Below are 20,847 nucleotides of genomic sequence, written 5' to 3'. Positions count from 1 at the left end.
CTTCAGCAGGTCCTGCAGCTGAAAGAGATTGTCCCATCTGAGGAGCCAAACTGAAGCACAGAATCAGACTCTACAACTCAGAGAGTTATAAAGCAGGTATATTTATTACAGCGCCGGGCACAGGGGGATGCTCCTCCTAACTTGCACACCGAGGGGTTAAGCAAACAGATATTTATTACTCACAAACATGCATATTCATTAGGTTATTACCATTAGTTTAGGTACTCATTATCAGAAGTCTCCTCCCCTTTGGCACTTGTGCACTGCGTTCTGTTCTGATGATTGTGGGCAGGGGTCTTCAGAATGAAGTAAGCAGTCTTCCTCAGGGTGCACTTTTGCCTTTGGCACAGTCGGATGCCCCAGTAATCACAAAACTAGCTGAAACCAGCCAGATCTGTAAGTTTCTGATAGCTGGCAAAGATTTAGAACAGTGGGATCTTTGTGCAAAATTTGTTGCAGGATGGGCAGACAAGGAGTATCCTAAGCTAGCAGATGTTCGGGAGGCACTGACTAACTGATAAGGATGGTGTGAAATAATTCATTCATGTCCAGTGGGGCCACTCAATCCTGTTATGTTACCACAGATTTAAAACACACACATTGTTCTTTATCTTTGACCTAAGTTCAGTTCAAAGTATCTTAACCCTATGTTTTCCAGGCACTACCTTTCCTCATATCAAGCCCCCTCTCTCCCCCTTCTACCTTTACCAATTCTTTTGCTGTGTGACTCCATTTTGCTCAAGAGTTCTGGCCATTTTCAACTTGTTGTCTAATCTTGTGTCTTTAACAAGCTTTGTTTCTGTCATTGCTAGCTCATACAGTTATAACCACACAGCAACACCTGTGATTTGTGAAAGCAAATACATTTATGTGTTTATCACATTGCCCCAGGGCAGTGGGACTGACTCCACCTTCGTCCTTCTCCCGGCACAGGGTTGGGGTTCATCAGAGCCAGAGCACCCCTTTGTCACAACCCCACTGTCCCCTCGCTCCTGGGGACTGGGGCCACCCCCACCTGTGGCTGGGCCTGGGCGCAGCCTGTGGCCCTCAGGCACTCGAAGGCTCTTCCCTCTTCCACAGGAGGCCCTGGACACAGCCCAGGGTCTCCCCTCGCGTGAAGGCTGCTGAGCACGCAGGGATGCCGGGTGCACACCAAGCACTCGGCCACTGGTGCAGCCGCACTGACCTGGGGGTGTTGGTGTCCCCCCAGTATAGCCGGTCCCCTGGTTACGGTTGCAGTGGCACACGGCAGGTTACAACCAGGGAACTCAGGAACCATGGGTTTCACCAGGCCGCACCATGGGCTCAGTCTTGGGCTGCCAAATCACATGGTAGCACCTCTGCTTATGGAGAAAGGCTATGAGCAGTGGGGTCTTTTAGCCTGGAGCAGGCTGTAGGCAGAGCTTATTGCAGCCGTTTAATACACAAAAAGGGCTTGTGAGATATGGAAACTTTTTATCGGGGCCTGCAATGACAGGAGCAATGGTTTTAAACCGAAAGAAGGTGGGTTTAAATTACACATAGGGGTGAAATATCTTGTGATGAGAGTGGTGAGACACTAGACCGAGTTGCACACAGAGGCAGTGGACGCCTTGTCCGGGGCAGTGTAGGTTGTGGCTTTGGGTACAGATCTAAGTGAAGGTGTGAGTGGGTGATCTCTGAGGGTCTCTTTCCGCCATGACCCCCTATGGCTGTAGTCCCATCCCGCACTACAGCTCCCAGCATGCCCTTCGGCCCTCTGCGCCTGCGCACAGCCTGGAACGTTCCAGGCGGCGGGCGCGGGGGTTCCTGGGTAGAAGACGGCCAGTCACCTCGGCGCCATTTTGTGGCGGAGCAGTGAGGTCCTGCGTCAGTGTGTTGGGAGCGTCCTGGTGGCGGTTGTTGCTGCGCTCAGTGCTTGCGGGTGGCGAGCGGCGGCATGGGCTCGGACAAGCGGTGAGAACGGGCGGGAGGAGTGGATGGAGAGGGAAGAAGGGGCGGGCGGCCCCGCAGGGTGGCGTGTGGTGGGAGTCGTTACGGGCTGTTCTTTTCTGAGCTCGGCTCGGTGTGACCCGCAGCGTGAGCAGGACGGAGCGGAGCGGCCGCTACGGCTCCATCGTGGAGAGGGAGGACCGTGATGAGCGAGAGTCCCGGAGCCGGCGCAGGGACTCTGACTACAAGAGGTCCAGTGAGGAGCGCCGCGGTGACCGCTACGATGACTACCGCGACTACGATAGTCGTGACTACGACAGTCGAGATTATGATAGCCGTGATAGTCGAGACTACGACAGCCGGGACTACGACAGTCGCGACAGCAGGGTCTGCAGGGACTACGACAGTCGCGACAGCCGGGACTGCCGCGACTACGATAGCCGCGATTGCCGGGACTACGACAGCCGAGACTACGATTGCCGGGACTACGACAGCCGGGATTGTCGAGACTACGACAGTCGCGACAGCCGAGACTATGACAGAGACTACGATAGTCGCGATTACGATAGCCCTGAAGTGAGTGGGGCGGGCGAACTGGGCTGGAGCCGTGGGGCAGCTGTGGCCCAGCCGGGGTGGGGAGGGGGCGAGGCAGGGGCCGGTGGGCTCCACCCAGCCTGGGACCCTGTAAGAGCCCTCCTGGGGCTGGAGGAGCCCGGTGTTTGGGTTGGTGTCACGGGGGGGTTGTTAGGGCAGGGGTAGGGGTTTGAGCTTGGTGGTGTGCCTGAGGCTGTCAGGACCAGATCCGAGGAGGGGGGTCAGATGGGGAGCTGGGTTTGTTATGCTTTGTTCTTACTGCATTTCGGGCGCATACTGCTAGAAATTGGCGGTGGTTAATTCTGGGTGCTGGGTTTGCAGAGGGAACGGGAGCGCAGGAACAGTGACAAATCAGAAGATGGATACCATTCTGATGGCGACTATGGAGAGCACGACTACAGGAACGACATTAACGATGAGAAAGAAAGCAAAACTATCATGTTACGTGGCCTCCCCATTACGGTTACAGAGAACGATGTAAGTAATCAGAAGGGGGCTTCGCTTTTCATGCACTGGCTTTGTGTCTGTACGGCTGTGGTAGTGGCTGCTGCCATTTTGTGGAAAGCTGCATTATAGTGCCCCCCTCCAGTGTGCTGGTCCTGCCATTTTGAATCCTAACAGGGTTTAAACTGCCTCTGTTAAGTAACAGAGGTCAAATGAATGTTAACCAGCTTCTTTCACATGGAACAATCTTAATAAGACTTTTTTTGTGCATGCTTGAATGCTTTTCATAAGAGGGGATTTTAAACTACCTGCCTTTACTGCTTCTATTGGAGGAGAGGCAGGTTTTTCTCCCCCCCTTCCCCCCCACTACTTCTCCTTCCCCCAGGGGAGGGGAAGGGTCAGAGAGGAGGTACTTGAATTTTTCCCTGTCTTTGAGGCCAGAAGTTCTGCCTGGTGGGATTACACAGACACAGCTCCTCAGAGTGCAGCTCTGCACAAAGCAGCCTTGTGTGGGTACAGCTGTGGAGTCATAAAATGGCAGCTACGGAGCTGACAGAGCAAGTATACAAATGAGCTTGGTACATGGTTACCTAACAAAAAGATGTTCAAGGTGACTAGCTTTGAGCTTTCTCTCTTTTATTGTTTTTTCTTCCCTTGCTGTATTATTTTGATTTCCAGGATAGAAACCCACAGCTGTTACTCTAGAAGCAAGGGGGAGCCCTGTAAAGGCTGAGCTGTTCCAGTTTGTTTATAGACAAGACTCCACCTCTGGTCTCAGATAATTCTGTATTGATGGCTGACACAGACGATCCTTTTGCACCATTTCTACAGTTGATTTCTTTTTTCACATGGTTATTCACGACCCTCCCGTTATTTAGTGTTCCTTTTAATCATTGTGTGCTGACCTAATATTTTCATGGTTGATAAGGTGTTGACTCCTGCATACAAGTGAGACAGCCCAGTTAGATGTTACACAGGACGTTTTGGAACAGGTTTTGCTTCTAAGGTATTCATATTGTAGGTCTACAGTTTTGCAAATAACTGTAGCATAATTTATGAGCAAATTCTGGATTATCTTCAAACTAGAAACTAGCCTCTTGGAACTACAAGCTGGTTTTTAAGTGAATGTTACTTTGGTACTTCCAATTGCGTACGTATTCTCCAGCTTTTCCCACCTTTTTTCCAATAAAAAAGCTACTCGCACTGAAGATGGCTGTTCCACAGGCAGCTTTAGATCAGTTTTGAGTCTGCTGAGCAGCCCTGTTGTACATGATGTAGTTTGAACTCTCTAAGAGCTGCTGAAAAAGCTTGTTTTCTGCTCTGACATTTAGACTTGTTAGTGTTTCTTTTTCTTACAGCAGTTTATGTAGCCTGTGACACAGCTTAAGAATCTTTCTTACAGCTGAATGTCTCTAGCTTCTTTGATACATTCTTCACAAATCTACTTTATCTCCTGAAAACAAGGAAACTGTTAAGAGGATGAGAACTGTAGTGTGAGGCTTAACAATAGTTACGTCTTGGAGCCTCACAGTGCAGCATTCTTGTTTTGCTTTGTGAGGAGCTAGGGATGTTTAGATAAGCAGGGAGTGGGATGCTAGCAGTGCTCTTTATAAAAGCTTTGGGGTGGGATATTTGCCACATCTTGAACAAATAACCTTGGAACACAAGATGGGGGAAACTCACATTCTGGATGGTTCTGTGTGGCCTAAGTGAAGATGACAGTTTAATGTAGCAAAGGACTCCATGGGTTCTGTGGTGCCTCATCAAGTCTCCTGGTAGGTTCTCTCTGAAGGTTTTCTGTGTGGGGAATGTTGTATTTGTATGTACCTGTTGCATGTACTGTCAGGTTGCTTCTGTGGCTGTCACAGCCGTCTGCCAAGATGTGAAAATGTAACTGATTAAAATCTCATGCAGATTCGCGAGATTATTGAATCCTTTGAAGGTCCTCAGCCTGCAGACGTGAGGCTGATGAAAAGAAAGACAGGTGAGAGCTCTTAATCCAGTTTTTGGCATCATCTTCCTCTTCCCAAGCCCAAAAGACCCAAACTGCAAACACATGCCATAAAAAAAAGTTTGCCATGGCTAAGGAATGTGGCTTTTTGGAAGACTTTTAGATAGCTGGTCAACATGTTAAAAGAAGTCTGTCTACAGGGGGTTTTGTTAACAGGTATTGGTAAGTAATCATAGTATAAACCCATTTACTAGTATGTAGTCTGTTGCATGGTTACCTTTTAAACATGGAGTGAAATGTAGCCAGTTGAGGGAGCTTGGTTCCTTGCCATGGCAAAATAACGAGCAGATCCCAGCAGTTGACGTCGCATTTGTAAAGCTGCTTTGTCATGAAGTAATGAAGCAGTTGGAGAGAGATTCACCTGTTTTAAAGGAACTGACTAACACAAGTATCCCGTCTATATCTGAATGCTGTCTCTAGGTGTAAGCCGTGGTTTCGCCTTCGTGGAGTTTTATCACTTTCAAGATGCTACCAGCTGGATGGAAGCCAATCAGGTTGCTTCACTCACCAAGTCTAGATATTCCTGAAAATGGCACAAGTCTGTACAGTTTTACAAAAAAAAAAAAAGAAAACAAACAAAAAAAGGTTGAAGGAGCTGTTTGTTCCATAACAGTGATTTCAAAGAATAAAAGCTTTGTATATATTAAAATTTGTAGCAGTAGGACAAAAGAGCAGGTAAAACGAGAGAAATGTTGCTGTTTTGAGCACTTCTTGGTGCCATTGTTTTAGATTACTCTGTTTTAATTGGCTCATAAAGGTTTAAAGAGTAGTCTTTAGAAAATCCTAACTTTCTTGTGGTGGTTCCTTCTCTGTTGCCAGAAAAAGCACCTGATATCTGCAGTACATTGGTATGAACCTGAAGAAGTGTCAGTTTGTGGTAATAGTGTGTTCCCTCAGTTAAAGAGGGAAAACTGGCTCTTCTAGAGGAAAAGCATGTTTATTCCAAGTAAATTGGGTAGAGAGTGTGTTCTGCCATGTTATGCAGTGTATTCTGGCTTTTTTGGAGTATGACTTGATAAGGAGCCAAAATGTGTAACAGTCTTCTAGTTTCCAGTGAGACTTTACTGTTGCACTGCAAACACTTTCACTTGCTTTTCTTCCATTTTGAATATTCATAATCTGTTTTAACAATAGAACTTAAAAATACTCTCAAAGTGAGCAAAGTGTATTGAGCCATTTGTTAACACACCTGATTATTAGGTTTGAAGGTTCCTGGGCAGCATGTGGAATGGTATTGTGCACTGCTGGTCTTGGGGGCCATATATAAAGAAATGGCACTGTAACAGGATTCACAGGCAGTTAGTTCCAGCTCCTTTGCGTGCAGGTTGTTGTGTGTTTTATGCTGGAACAGGCTTTCACGTGTTCCATACATACCATAGGTGGTTTCCCCAGTCAGAGTGCAGTGTTCTAATTCTATTTTCCTGATGTGCTGCTCAGTAGGTTTGGTGGATGCAGTGAAAAGATACCAAGAAGTGACTGCTGAGCATATTTTCAGAAACAAGATAGTTTTAATATATACAAAGCTGTACTGATGCTTTATTTATTGAAACATACTCAAATTCACTCCAGTAACCAGCCACCCTAGTAGTAGGGAAAACGTAGAACCTCCCCAGCAGCCTGGTTGCTGACTGTTAGATGAAAGGATGATGTCTTGCAACTATGCCAGCAGCTTTGTTTCTATGTGTGCATATCCAGTGAGTGCTGGGCCCTCCAACCCTCCCTTCTGCCGGTAGGAGAAATGGCTTTGCCATATTTAGTTGTGCAGAATGTGAGAGCGTTATTCATACTACGTGCTAGATCTGTGTCAGACCCTATTAGCAGAAACACCACTGGTCCTGACACTTTTGTGGTACCTCTGCAATAAGCCAACCTGCCATAAAAATATTTCTTCTTTTACAAGGTGTGGGGTTTGGCCTCTTTTAACATGTGCTTCCTCAGACACGCTTCCAGCTGTTTGACTAAAATACATTGATGGCCGTTTCTGAAAGGGCATTCTGCATACCCACACTTGGCAAAGTGCGAGGCTGAACATCAAGGTCTCTTAAATAGATGTAAATTCCTAAGTCCTCTGAAGTCAGAGTGAGAGCACATGCTGAAAGCATTTATGAACTTTTCCTACCACTGGAGAAGCTTCACTTGCATTCTAGTTACTCATTTTGGAGAGCTCTTGCCTGAATGAAGAACACAAACCTCTCATGCAGGATTCCAATTGAACTGATGCATTAGACAAAAGAAACCACTCTGAGTTTATTTCAGTTGATGGCACTTGTACCCCAGCCTCCAAGAAGTCTAAGCAGGGTCCCTTTGGGAGGTATTACTGTATTTTCAAAGGGATGATTGTGAAGAAAGTGCTTGGAAAAGTAATCCAAACGTGGTTGTTAAAAGGTCTGGGGTATTTGGAGTAAGGGAAGAAGTGAAGCAGTCACCTAAGGACATGTTTAAAACGTTGCTCAGTGCTATGCCAGAAGTGAATAGAAATGTGGGGGCAAAGAGACTCCTCTAAAAATGTGTTAATCCTGATCGCAGCATGTTAGGACTTTGTCTCCTTCGAGACACTTTCTGGTTCCATGTCAACGTTTAGCGTTTGGCAGCTTTTTCAACACTCCCTGATTCTGTTTATCTTTGCTCCACATCCCATTCTCTTGATGCCCTTGTCCTCCTCTGCAGGATTGGATGGGCAGGGTGTAGGTGGCGGTGGTTGTCCTCCACATCCTCCCCATATGTTGTCCATTTAATTCAGAAGCACTGATTCCTCCGAAGGGTGCTCTGCCATGGGAAAATGAACATGTGTGCCTTGAGACAGGAATAATTGAAACCACTTTTTTTGCAGAAAAAGCTGGTAATTCAAGGGAAGCAGATTGCGATGCACTACAGCAACCCTAGGCCGAAATTTGAGGACTGGCTCTGCAACAAGGTACAGTGACTGATTTGTCTTGGCTTCAGTGCTCTTCACAAGCTCAGTGGCTTAAGCAAAGTGATCCGTGATTCAGCCCCGCTCGTGCTGCTGCTCTGAATGACATTGTAGGAATAGTAAAACACAAGAGTGAAAAAATTCTGTAGTTCTGGTGGAAAAGTAGGCGGGTGTTGCCCCAGAAGATGGAGATGGGCAGTGAGCTGCACCAGAACATGAAGTTGTTAGGTGATGAATGGTCACAGCTGCATGCTCCTTGTTTGACCTTCTCAAGTGGAGTTGATGCAGTAAGGTGAAGACCAGGCTTTTTGGTCATCTTTTCACTACAGCTCCTGCCCATAAGGAAGACTTGTGTCCCAGCTGTGCTTCTTAAAGTAATTACTATGCCTGGGATTGTAAATTAAAGACCACATAGTTAAAATACCTAACTAATTCAGGAGAACCAGGGAAGAGGTAGGTGAGATGTTTGAAAAGCAGCTGTGGTACAAACAAGGGTGACTTTTGCTGTTCTCTTGTTACTCTGGTGAGTTCAGTTTTGTGATGCTACTTCAACTGTCTAGTTTTGCTGCTGTGCAGCAGATGCCACCGTTGTTGCAAATGAACCGAGTTCTTACTGGGCTCCTCTTGTTTCTCATAGTGCTGCCTTTACAACTTCAGAAGGAGGCTAAAATGCTTCCGCTGTGGAGCGGACAAATTTGGTATGTTACATTGATCTCTTTGGCTGGGTTTGATTTTTGTGGGAAAGTTCTTATTGTTCGTAGGGAGAACAAAGTTCACTGGAGGTCCTAGGCTGGCTTGTGAAATGCTGAGTTTGAGTGAATTAGCCGTATTGTAACTGACATGTTTTCTTCTTCCAAAGATTCAGAACAGGAGGTACCACCTGGAGCAGCAGAATCTGTTCAGTCTGTGGATTATTACTGTGATAGTAAGTTATCTTTGACTTAATGTATAATGTGAGTGTGGGTACTAAAATCATTCCTGTACCTCTGAGGTACTGTGGAAAGAGTACCTCAGTACTGAGTACAGAGTACCTCAGCCTGCTGAGGTGCTCTGGAAAGCTGTTATGTGCACAGCTAATTTCATACTTTCTTCTCTCCTCAGCCATCATTCTCCGAAATATTGCTCCTCACACAGTGGTGGAATCCATCATGACTGCTTTGTCTCCATATGCATCTCTGGCAGTCAATAATATTCGTCTTATCAAAGACAAGCAGACCCAGCAAAATAGAGGCTTTGCGTTTGTACAGCTGTCTTCTGCCATGGTGAGGGCCTCATTAATGCACTGGGGACAAACAGCCTGTTAAGGCATTTGTGTAGCTAAAGCGTGTAGAGTCCTTCAGCTGTCTAAAGGACCACTGCAGTTCACTGAGGGTGTGTCAGTCTTTCATCATTAACTCTGCAGTTTGGAAAGAAGGTGGTAGGATGTTGTGAGCACATGGGAAAGCTATTTTTGCAGCAGAGTGCTGTTCTGAAGTGAAGGCTAGCTTTGTGCTTGGATCACAAAAATAATGGTCTGGGATCATATTTCATTAACAGAACTTAAGGTCTGGGGCATATGGTGTGGGAAAAGGTGCACAGAATAGGGCTCCTTCCACCTGGGGGAGGGAAGGAGAGGGATCTTGTAGCTTTGCAACATCCAGTGGAAAGATACAGGGACAGCAGGACTTTTGAGGGTGCATAGGGATTGGACAGTAGGCAACAGCCATAAGCCAAAACATGGAAAATTGCAGGAGGTAGAAGGAAAACCTAGCTGAAGGAGGTCAGCTACTCTCATGGGGTCCATGAAGGGTGGTAGAATCTCTCTGGAGGTAGTTAAAATATGGGTGGATATGGCACTGAGGGACATGGTTTAGTGGTGGACTTGGCAGTATCAGGTTTGCAGCTGGACTCGATCTTAAAGATGTTTTCCAACCTAAATGAGTCTGATGCTATATACTAAACTTCATCAGCTGCATGATCTGTCTGGAGCTGCTTCAGGCAGAGGGGAGCAATTTGGATGAAAATAAGTCCTTGACCTCAGTCTCTGCTGGCCTACCTTTTGGAGTGTTTTGGGGCAAACGTCCATGATAAAGCTAAGACTATAGAACATGTTTAATGCTCTGTAATCCAGTGAAATGCACACTTTTTGCAGATGGGCTGGGGTTAGTTCCATTGAGCTTTTCTGCATATGTATAGTATGAGGAGACACAGGTCTTCCTACAGCTTTAACTGTGTGTGAAAGGGCTGAGATCTGGTAACTGTGAATCCTCAGTAATGTGCTGTTTATAGTAATGAGTATATCTCTTCATAGGATGCTTCTCAACTGCTGCAGATTTTACAGAGCCTTCAGCCTCCGTTAAAAATTGATGGCAAAACAATTGGTGTTGACTTTGCAAAGAGTGCCAGAAAGTGAGTTGTGATAGTTGATTATTTTTTTATCCCTTCCTGTGTTTATATTGGAGTGTACCCAGGCTTTTCTCGAGATTACTGTCACTCCAAAGCTTTGCTTCCCGTAAGTGCCTTGTGTTGCGTGTGTCCCACTTCTCGCTGCGCATGAGGACAGTGAAAGGAGGATTTCCTACCACCCGTTTCCAGTCCTGTGAAGATCATAACTGCTTGTGTACACAGCACGCTTGTTTCCTTGGAGACCCTGTGACTTGTTACTGACCGTACAGTAATGAACCTAAATCCCTTAACTTGCCAGACAATGCTTTGACTCATTCATTACCATTAGAATGTTTTGTAACTGCCAAGAAATTCATGTGTAAGGGCAGACCCCACCTCCTTGCACAGAGAGACATTTCAGGAAAAAGCAGTATTTACTCAGATGGGTGGCTTTTGTGCTTACAGAGACCTGCTGCTCCCAGATGGCAACAGAGTCAGCGCCTTCTCGGTGGCAAGCACAGCCATAGCTGCAGCCCAGTGGTCCTCCACACAGGTAGGGCTTGGAGGCTGTTCCTTACAGTCTTGCTTTCCTGAAAATTAAAACACAGGGCATATCATTTCACTGCTGGCCACTCGGTTGAACTGACCAAAGCTGCTTTGACAGATCTGCTCTGACAGGCTTTATCCTAAGGAGTGTTAAAATACTTAAATGCAGTAACTTTCCTGTCTCTGACAAAAACTACCTGCTCAAATTTCAGCCACAGACTGGAGAAGGCAACACCCTTGACTACAGCTACGTTCAGTCAGGACAGGAGGGCTACACACAGTATTCTCAGGTTAGTAGTGGCAGTTGTGCTTTAACCAATCCATAGGGTATTTTAGTTTGGGTTTCTGCTCATCTTGCATTGTCACTCATTTCCCACTGCAGTACTCCCAGGATTATCAGCAGTACTACCAAAATCAAGGAGGAGTGTTGGACTCAGACACAGCTACCATATCAGGTAGTACTTCCAGTGTATGGGAGATACTGTTTGTAAGGATAATTTTGCAACAGTGGTATTTTACCGTAGCCTTTACGTTACTTTATTGTGTAAAGGGAGACTTGGCTCATTTTGCTCTCAGGATGTCTGAACGAAGTGTGTGTTACTAGAGAACTGGTACAGATCTGTTTTAGCCTGGTGACAAAAACCTTGAACTTGTGAGAGCTGTGCAAGAAGCACTAGACAAATCTTCAGTGCTGGCTTCTGTAAGAGGCCAGGAATCACTGACCTCCAAGCAGAATATTTCCTCCAGAAAAGGAAACCCTTGTCTGGGTAGAAAATACCCGCTGTGTATCTGTCTCCTTTTGAATGTTTATTGCCTTGTTTGGCTGCTGGAGCTGGAATTAGGAGCCGAAACTGTAAACAAAGGAATTTTAGGTCTAGGATGAAGTACAGTGTTTTACAAATTAATTGTCTTATCCATTGTTGCTCTCTGTTGGCAGGAGCTCCAGTCACTACCACCACAGCTGCAGTTGTATCCCAGAGTCCTCAGTTATACAATCAACAGACAAACTCACCTGACTCTCCAGTAATTACAGTGCTATTTTCTCCTTGCGTTTCACACCATGGTTATGTGGGATATCTGGCATAGCTGTGGCCTTTGCTCTTTAAAGTGGGTGGTACAGCAAAGCTTCATGGGTTAGTCACAGTGCTTGTCCTCCTAAGTCACTTGTCATTTCGTTTCTATGATGGTTTTGTTCTTTAAAGATGAGTGCTGGCCAAGAGGCAGTAGCTGTTGTATGCATGGTGTGAACTTGGGCTTGGCTCACTGTCCTTGTTTTCTTGTGCCTCCGTGGTAGATTTTTCTAGTTGAGATTTCCTGGTTTTGTTTCTTCCAGACACAATCGGCACCATCCACCACTAGCACTCAGGCACAAACAGCTCCCCCGACTGGAGTAGTCCCTGGAACCAAGTACGGTAAGCAGTGGACTTACTCCTGGGAAAAGGGTGCGGGTATCTGTCACTGTAGCAAGAGAGAGACCTGGCTTTGGCTGAGTGCTCCAGTGGTGGAGCTGTCCCTGGAGAGTGCGATCTGCATGGGTGATGAACAGCCCTTTACAGACATGGCTGCTGTCATAGCAGCTGATAAATGTCAGAATTGTACTTGAAATGTGGAAAGATACTGTCTGAATTTGACTGGAACAACCATGTCTCACACTTCAATTTTTTTACAGCTGTCCCTGACACTTCCACCTACCAATATGATGAGTCTTCAGGATATTATTATGATCCTGTAACAGGGCTCTACTATGATCCTAATTCCCAGGTAAACAATTTCTTCCCATCTGTCTTAATTGTGAAGGTCCATTAGTTTCCTGTCTCTCACCATACAAGTGAAATTCAGTTCTGAGATGCACAAAATACTGCACACAGCAGATAACTCACCAGTGTGCATGGAGCTGGGACTTGAATTCTTTCTGGTGCAGTCTTTATTTTTTTCTCTCCTTTCCTTAATTTTCTTCCTAGTTTGGCTCATACAGGATCAGCTGTTGTCACAGACACTGTAATTGAGGTATTGCATTGGAGAGTGCCCAGCAGAGTGTACCCAACCCTGGGCTCTGGTGGGTTGTCTCCTGGGAGGGGCATAAACTTCTCTGTAGTGCTGTTGGGCAGAATGCCCATGTTAGGGGACAGAGGCCTCAGCCACTTCATGCCTGTTCTCTCCTTTATGGAGTCTGCAAAACTTGTTTGAACTCCAAAATACCTTCCCATTTGATGTGGTAGCGTGAATAAGACAGCTTGCTTGTGTTCTCCTTTGGATGCTTGGATGAGGTGTTTAACCGTGTAACTGTCTTTTCCTCTGGCAGTATTACTACAATGCCTTAACCCAGCAGTACCTTTACTGGGATGGTGAAAAGGAGACCTACATGCCTGCAGCAGAAGGTACCACATACCAACAAACAGCTACCACAACCACCACCAAAGAAGTGAAGGAGAAGAAAGAGAAGCCTAAAAGTAAAACAGCACAACAGGTAAAAGGCAAGATGGGATTGTAACTGGGCTAAAGTCTTCTGTGGGATAATAGTTCTCCTTTTCCATGACAAAGGAAATGCTGGGTTATTTGGTGGGATGTGTGCTTGCAATTTGCAGGCGTTGTAGAGGGCTGAGAGGAGGAGTTGGCAAGGCTTCAGTGCAGAAATAAGCTCTGCATAGGAGGAATGCATATGGAATCGTGCCAGGAGCAGTGGGAGTATATCTGAGCCGTCACTTAGAGGATTAGATTGATAAGAAGGGTTCCTGCGGTAAACCAAGCAAGCTGCGGTATCTTTGAACACTGTATACAGGGAAAGCAGCTGCACTACATCCAGTGTCCTGTGATTTAAAAATAAAAGGTAGTGGGTTGACTTGTTCTGGAAACTGTATGCAAGATTGAATCTCTGTCATAGGAGATTGATAGCTGTGAGGGGAGCTGTTTGAGCAAACCACTCTGCATTTCAGATTGCTAAAGATATGGAGCGCTGGGCAAAAAGTTTGAACAAGCAGAAAGAAAACTTCAAGAACAGCTTCCAGCCACTGAGTACCAGGGAGGAGGAGAGGAAAGAGTCAGCTGCTGCAGATGCAGGCTTTGCCCTCTTTGAGAAAAAGGTAAACGTGCTGGCAGAGGTGTGCAGGGGGTGTGGGGTGGCAGAGAGCTCAGTGCTCATGGCATTCTTGTCTCCTCCAGGGAGCTCTTTCTGAGAGGCAGCAGATCTTGCCAGAGGTGTTGAAAAATGGGGATGATGAAAATCCACTGAAGGTGAGTGTGAGCTACGTGGCAGAGGTATTCCCAAAGGTTCCTGGTAAAGCATTTTACAGGAAAACAAGCAGATACAACCTTTCCAGCCTGAATTTCCACAGCATCATCTGTACAAGATGGTGGTAGAGGTTACAGTGGTCCAGTGTAAATGCAGTATATTTGGTGATGGAGATATGCTGATAGAAGCTGCAATGTCTTCTAGCCACAAGAGCTCAGTTAAGGTTTTGAGTCTTCTAGAAAGACTGTGCTTAAATTATCGTTCGTCTGGTGGAAGCTAACTCTTTCACCACGGTAGTATGTGATGTTTTTTGAGTTGCATTTCATCCTTAGTAATGAGAGAGTGCTGCCCCATCCTGGGCAACATGTATCTCTTGTGATCCCTTTCTGGGCTCTCCAGACTATGGACACTGTTGCACGCATCTTAACACTACACTATCCTTTCCAGCGTGGCCTCGTGGCTGCCTACAGTGGTGACAGTGACAATGATGAGGACTTGCTGGAAAGAATGGAGAACGAAGAAGAGAAGCTGACTGACTGGAAGAAGATGGCCTGTCTGCTGTGTAGAAGGCAATTCCCAAACAAAGATGCTCTGATTCGGCACCAGCAGTTGTCTGACTTGCACAAGGTAGTTGCTCTCTGCTGTCAGGAAGGTAGTTGGTTGCCATAACTTGGTGTGTAAACCAAAGCCATGATGCACATTGCTGTTTGGAAGATGGTTCTTCTTAAGGCAGAAATGGTTGCAGGTGGATTGTTCTCTCCCAGAAGTCAGCTGCTTACATGAAAAGAGTTGTCATGCATTTCATGTTAATGTGAATCTCTTTTTGTTGCAGCAAAACATGGATATCTACAGGAGATCAAAGCTTTCAGAGCAGGAGCTTGAAGCCTTAGAGCTGCGTGAGAGAGAGGTCAGTGGTAAGATTGAGCAGATGAGTTGCTAATGGAAAAGTTGCGCAGATAATACGTTGAGCTCTGCTTATCCTGACACGTTGCTCGAGATAATCCTTGTAAGGCAACCCCTTCTTGGGTCAGGGTTCAGAGCTGTCCTGGAAAGAAGTGCCCCATATCCCACAGGTACCACTTATGAGGGAAGGAGCCCTCCACCTCTAGTTCAGGGCAGCCATGCTGGGACCAGAAACCTTCATATGGCAATACACAGTTGGGACAGGCTTTTCCTACCCCAGTGCAAGCTCCATGTGTTCCAGGGACTTGCCTTTTAGGTTCTCCTTTTTGTGGTGGTAATCGAGCTGTGTTTCAGCAGGCTGTGGTGAGCAGCTTTTTATAATAGCAGGCACTTGGCCTACTTGCATAGCTCAAAAGATGAACAGAAGTGTCTTTAAATCAGTACTGAATCTGATTACCTCATGCAGATGAAGTACAGAGATAGAGCAGCCGAGAGGCGGGAGAAGTACGGCATCCCGGAGCCACCTGAGCCGAAGCGCAAGAAGGTCTATGACGCTGGCACAGTGTATGTAGCCGACAGCTCCTCGGTCAATGCTTCAATACATCATGAACCATTCGGTTAACTCATCTCTTCTTCCTGCAGTAATTATGAGCAGCCCACCAAAGATGGCCTTGACAACAGTAATATAGGCAACAAGATGCTGCAGGCCATGGGCTGGAGGGAAGGCTCAGGCTTGGGAAGAAAATGTCAGGGCATCACGGCACCCATTGAGGTAAGTAGAGATGGGTGCTTTCCTATGAGGCTTGGTGCCTTTTACATCTAGAAGCACTTGCTGCTGAAGCTCTCGTGTGGAAGAAACTGTCATCCACAGGGCTGTGCTTCCTTCCATCGGAAGTCCACCCTGAGGTGCTGTGACAGCAGTGTGGCACCTGAGCTGTGTGCTCTAGTGCTGCTTGGGGTGGGCTGCCCTCCTTTGAGCCAGTGGCTTTCCTGGGCTTTGTCTGTACTCAAGTTTGAGCTTGTTCTGAGCAGCTTCATTCTAGTTGCTTTTGGAGAGGTGTGGGATGATGTATATGCAGTCTTACCTTCTGGTGCCTGTTGGGCATCTCTGCAGAGCACCAGAAGCTGATTGGGCTGATGTATTCTGTGGAGTCCTGCGTGGCAGTGTGGCCTCTTGCAGAGCTGAAGCATGTGTTTTTTCACTTGCAGGCCCAAGTACGAATGAGAGGAGCTGGTTTGGGAGCCAAGGGCAGCTCCTACGGTGTGTCCACTGCAGATTCCTACAAAGATGCAGTGCGAAAAGCCATGTTCGCTCGCTTCACGGAGATGGAGTAACACACTGTGGCCTGCAAAGCACGCACTTGTTAGCCAGAACTGACTATTAAACTCTGTAGCCTTGGTGGCCTGGCTGTATTCTGGTTATGGTTTAGAGTTGACCATTTCATTCCCTTGGACTTCTTTTCCCCCCTCTCGGCATGTAACACTTCCATGAGCAGACTGTTTGGACTGCCTCGACTTCGTGCTGGAGAGCTCCTGGTTAGACCAGAGGGGATGCCGGTCTTTGTATGGAGCTGTACATAGCATAATGTTATTGTGTGTTGAAGAGTTGTCCCGATGCTGCTCTGCCCCCAGAGCAGGGGCAGCACTTGTTCGCTGTGGTTTCACACTGTCTGCTCCTTTTGTTGTATTGTCTGTATCAGTTGTTTTGGGTTTTTTTGTTTGATTTTTTTTTGAGAACTTTGCTGTACATTTTGTACGATACATCTTTGTATAGACTTTTTGAAGACTTTGATTCTAGTTGCCAGTTTGGCTCATTTCCAAAAGAAATACATCCAAAAGTTATTCTATTTCTGTTTCTCTGTGAATGAAGAATTAAGTTGCCAGTGCTTGCTTGTTGTTCCTGTGGTTCTTCGTTGATGAGGCTTCATCCCAGAGTTTTCTCCATCTGGTGCTCTGCTCACCTTTCATCCCTGAGCGTGCCATGCCTTGTTCACAGTGTCTTTCTCATAGCTCCAGCATGGATGCTGGAGGACTAGATCTTGCAGCCATTCCTGTCACAGCTAGGGGAACCTGAGGGGACAAGCAGAAATGTCTTCTGTAGGTTCCAGGACCTGCTCAGGAGACCCTGGGTGTTCCAGCCAGTCCTCTGGTGGGTAGTGGGCTGAGGAGAGATGGCAGCCTCAGTCATGCTTGGGGGGTGGAGGGTGTCTGGGCCAGGTGGAGGGAGTGTGTGTGAACCACCTGCTCTCTGAGGTTTCCTTCTGTTCAAGGGCTGGTTTGGGGTTTTTCCTTTGCCTGTGCTGCTGTTCCAGGTGTTACTCAAGAGCCATGGTGAGCAGGGAATGGCTCAGCCCTGGCCTCTGCTTCTACTGATACCTTTTATTATGGGGCTTGTGCAGCCTTCCCTGTGCCAAGCAGCACTACCGGTGTGCACACACTAGTTGAGGATGGAGCAAGAGCTGCTCCAGCACCTGTCTTGTGCAAGGTCCTTCTGAGGGGTTGAGGCTGGCTCCTGGCAACTGCCTTCAGGATGCAGTGATCTGCTGGCTGCTCGGTCTACCCCTGTGTGCTGTGTCACGGGCAGGCCCCTACCTGGTCTTGGAGGGGTGAGCTGCGCCTGGGAGCCGCTCCCTCTTTGCCTCGGTGCTGCAGCACGGGTGCCCGGTGCTGCCGAACGGCAGTGGGGACGTGTCCCTGCTCGTGTCCCGGGCAGTGCCAGCAGGTGGCAGGCGCGCCCCGGCCCTCACCCTGCACGGGGCGGGCCCCTGGCGTGGGACCGAGGCAGGAGAGGTGCAGCGCCCAGCACTCATGAGCCTGCAGCCAGAAGCTGCTGTGCCAGGCTGGGGGTAAGAGGGATGCCACGTCCTGTCTTCAGCTCCGCAGGGGACACTGGGTGGGTTGAAACCATCTGAGTGCCAGCTTTCTGCCTCAGTTTCTCCCCTTCGGGATGATGGTAGGGAGAGACAGGGCTGGTGCACTGCGGCAGGGCCCCTGCAGTAGCCTGCCCCACTTCCCCCGGCTGGCAGTGTGGCAAAGTGCTTTGCTGCTCTGGGCTGTAACCAGGGATGTTGGTTCCCAGAAGGTGGGCTCAGTGGGTCGATAAAGTCCATTTGTGCAGCTCAGCTTCTCCCCAGCCAATCGATCACCTTCACAGCGCATCCTCCTGGTGTGGAGCAATGTCTCAGGCAAGAGGGGGGCCTGCGGTGGGCACAGCATAGCCTGATTGCAGCCAGCTCCTGCTGTTCTCCAGCATTCTGCTGTGGAAAATGCTGCCCCAGTGCTAGCAGAATGGCTGCAGTGCAGACCAGGAGCGAGCTGTGGGGCACAGCATCCCTCACTGTCTGCTTGTGGGGATAACTGCTGGAGAGGGGTGTCCAGGACAGGGCACGCTCCTGGGGCAAGTCTTTAATGGGGGTCCTGGGGTCACAGCCCCCCCCCGTGGTGGATGGGTCAAAGCCCCCTTCCTGGGGCAGGTGCTGCTACTGGGGAAGGGGCACAGCATTGGTGCAGCCCCCCCTGTCCCAGGCATAGAGCAGCACATGGAGGCACTGCCTGGCAGCATAAGGCAGCTGCTCCTGACTGAATGGGTTGTGACCCACTGCCTTCAGAGGGACACGGTATTCCTGCCTCCGTGGGGCCTGTCTTTGGGGGGTGGGGAAGCTGTGGGATAGGGCCAGCCCCCCAAGTGCGTTCGGGTAAGGCAGGACCCTCTTGGAGCAGAAGGGAGCTCTGTCAGGCACCCATCCTGCTGGGGTTCAGCAGCCAAAGGAGCTGCTGCTCCTCGTGGCCTGATCCTGACGCAGGTTGCCCCAGGAGGGTGCTGGGCCATCCAAAATGCCAGGTAGGGCTGAAGCAGGTCCCACCAGGGATGAGGACAGGTCTGTGGCTCCTTGCAGTCATGGTCCAGCTGCAGGCTGCCCCTCAGGGCCTCAGCACCAAGCAGGCTGCAGCTCCTCCAGGCAGTTCAAGGGCTCTTTGGGACCAGTTGTAAGGTTTGGCATTGTTCTGATTGGCTTCTCAGCGTTATTGATGTTCAGACTCCCGAGGCTGCTCTGCCCTGGGCCTTCCAGGAGGTGCTCCCAGCATCCCAGCTCCTGGGCACTAATTAAGGCCAGGAAAGCAGCCAAGTCTCTCATGTGAACAGCTGCTCTCCTGAGCATCCTCTGATGGTTGGAGGTACCAGCCCATGATGGAGCCCAGAGCTCTGCATGGCAGCCTGCAGGCCAGGAAAACATCCCTGTGCTGGTGCTCAGGGCTGCCAGAGGCTCAGGGTGCAGGCACCGGTCTGGAGCTCTCAATGGGGCACCACGCACTCAAGGAGCTCAGCTTGGTGCCAGGGCTTGGTGTGCATTGGCTTTGCCCTCCTGGCAGGATGGGTCCTGGGTAGAGCTGTGGCCCACGTGTGTGCTGAGCACTGGCCAAAGCCAGGCACCCACAGCTCTGTGCAGTTTGTATCAGGGTTGCCTGAAATGGGAGGTGGGGTTTGTGGCTGCAGTGGGGAGCCTGGGATGGGGGGACACAGGCACATGTGTGTGTGCATGTGTGTGCTGGTATGTGCTGCCTGTGAGTGCTTATGTGCCTACCTATGCTTACCCCTCTCTCCAACTCCACCACCAAGGAGTCAACATGGCTGCTTCCCTTTCACTTTCCCACCATGTTGGTCTGCCCTCCCCTGAGCCACTAAATATGTCTGAAATACTTTGGAATTGCTCTGGAACAGTTTTCCTTTCCCTGCATAAACGATTTCACCTGACTATGTCATAGCCACCCTGCTCTGGCCTCAGCTGGGGGTCTGTGCCAGTGAGGACAGGCAAGCCACAAGTGCAGCATTCTGATGGTGTGTAGCAGGTACCGCTGCAGCCCCACAGGAGCCCCTGTTTGCTGGGGGGCTGTGTCATCCCCTGAGGGACCAGTGTGGATGAGGAAGGGGAAGCCTGTCCCTCATCCCTCACCTGCTCCACCCGGCTGTTGTTTTGACCAAGAGCCTGTTTCTGGATTGGGAACCACATGGTCCCCTGCTGGGGTGGAAAAACCCCTGATTGTAATTGACTCACCATCTGCAGCAATGTGGACCCAATTTGCAGCCCCGGGGGTGGAGCTGGATGTTCTGGTGCTGTTGGAAGAAACCAAAAGCAGATGGGGGCTGGCGTCCTTGGGACCTGCAGCCACACGGGCACCTTATCCCTGCCAGGCAGCTGGCTGGGTGCTGAGTGCAGACCCTGAGGCTCTGCCATGCAGGCAGCTCACCTGTCCTGGGCCATTGGGCATGTTCCAGTGCTGGGCTGTCCTAGGGAAGGTGCTCCAGCCTGGCAGAAATGCTGGAACAGGAGAACTGGGAGGGTAAATAAATGGTCTCCTTGGCAGGGAGTCCTCCTGCCGTCAGCAGCGAGCTGTCCATCATGCTGGTCTGTTGGGCAAGGCAGTGCTGGGCTCGATGCAGGCAGGCCCTGAGATCCAGAGGCAAGCAGAGCCACCAAGGGTGTTTTACACCCAGTAAGGTTGTCATGTGTCCCAGGGTGCCTCAGTTTACCTCTTTTCCAGGGTGCAGTGCACACCTTGCTCTGGGAGGAATAGTAACCCATAGTCTTCTTCCCACAGGGCTGGTGAGGGGAGTCAGTGTGTGACTGAAATGCAGAGCATGACTGGTAAAAGGATGGGGGGCTGCTGAGATGCTGTGCAGTGCTGGGGGTCCTGTTGGGTAGTGATGGGTGCAGGCTGGTCCAGCTCAGCACACCCCACACTGGGGTCACCAACCAGCCCTGCCAAAGCCCTTTGCTGAGCACGGTGCGTTTGGAGGTGCTGTGGAGGCAGTGGGTTCACCCCCAACCCGGATGATGGAGGGATGCCCGAGGCCCCTGTGCTGTTCCGGGAGACACCCCCTGACCCCAGCCCTGCAGCCCCCATGGGCAGAGCAGGGGGAGCAGCTCGGGCCCT

At 49.0% G+C, this 20,847-nt stretch overlaps 1 protein-coding gene across 1 annotated transcript; it reads left to right on the top strand.

Moving 5' to 3' along the window:
* The first annotated feature begins 1,799 nt into the window (after positions 1–1,799).
* Positions 1,800–16,799, top strand: LOC101877065 (RNA-binding protein 5). The gene is made up of 24 exons (XM_031049281.2): positions 1,800–1,935; positions 2,058–2,487; positions 2,827–2,982; positions 4,864–4,933; positions 5,381–5,454; positions 7,791–7,874; positions 8,509–8,569; positions 8,731–8,796; positions 8,973–9,133; positions 10,162–10,259; positions 10,701–10,788; positions 10,994–11,071; positions 11,164–11,236; positions 11,719–11,804; positions 12,115–12,193; positions 12,451–12,542; positions 13,084–13,248; positions 13,715–13,861; positions 13,941–14,012; positions 14,458–14,637; positions 14,843–14,917; positions 15,380–15,477; positions 15,556–15,685; positions 16,123–16,799. The coding sequence occupies exons 1-24, from the start codon at positions 1,919–1,921 to the stop codon at positions 16,246–16,248; spliced, it is 2,706 nt and encodes a 901-aa protein (XP_030905141.1). The 5' UTR covers positions 1,800–1,918; the 3' UTR covers positions 16,249–16,799.
* Positions 16,800–20,847: the final 4,048 nt, after the last annotated feature.

The sequence above is a fragment of the Melopsittacus undulatus genome, chromosome 9 (genome assembly GCF_012275295.1).
Source record: "Melopsittacus undulatus isolate bMelUnd1 chromosome 9, bMelUnd1.mat.Z, whole genome shotgun sequence".
Taxonomy (NCBI): domain Eukaryota; kingdom Metazoa; phylum Chordata; class Aves; order Psittaciformes; family Psittaculidae; genus Melopsittacus; species Melopsittacus undulatus.
The sequence above is the reverse complement of the archived record's forward strand: the minus strand, read 5'-3'. Positions and strand labels throughout refer to the sequence as shown.

Bases quoted from the DNA above. Each gene is read 5' to 3' on its own strand.
- LOC101877065 (XM_031049281.2), top strand. The intron at 2,488-2,826 runs GTGAGTGGGGCG...CTGGGTTTGCAG, and splicing joins GCGATTACGATAGCCCTGAA to AGGGAACGGGAGCGCAGGAA. The intron at 2,983-4,863 runs GTAAGTAATCAG...AATCTCATGCAG, and splicing joins TTACGGTTACAGAGAACGAT to ATTCGCGAGATTATTGAATC.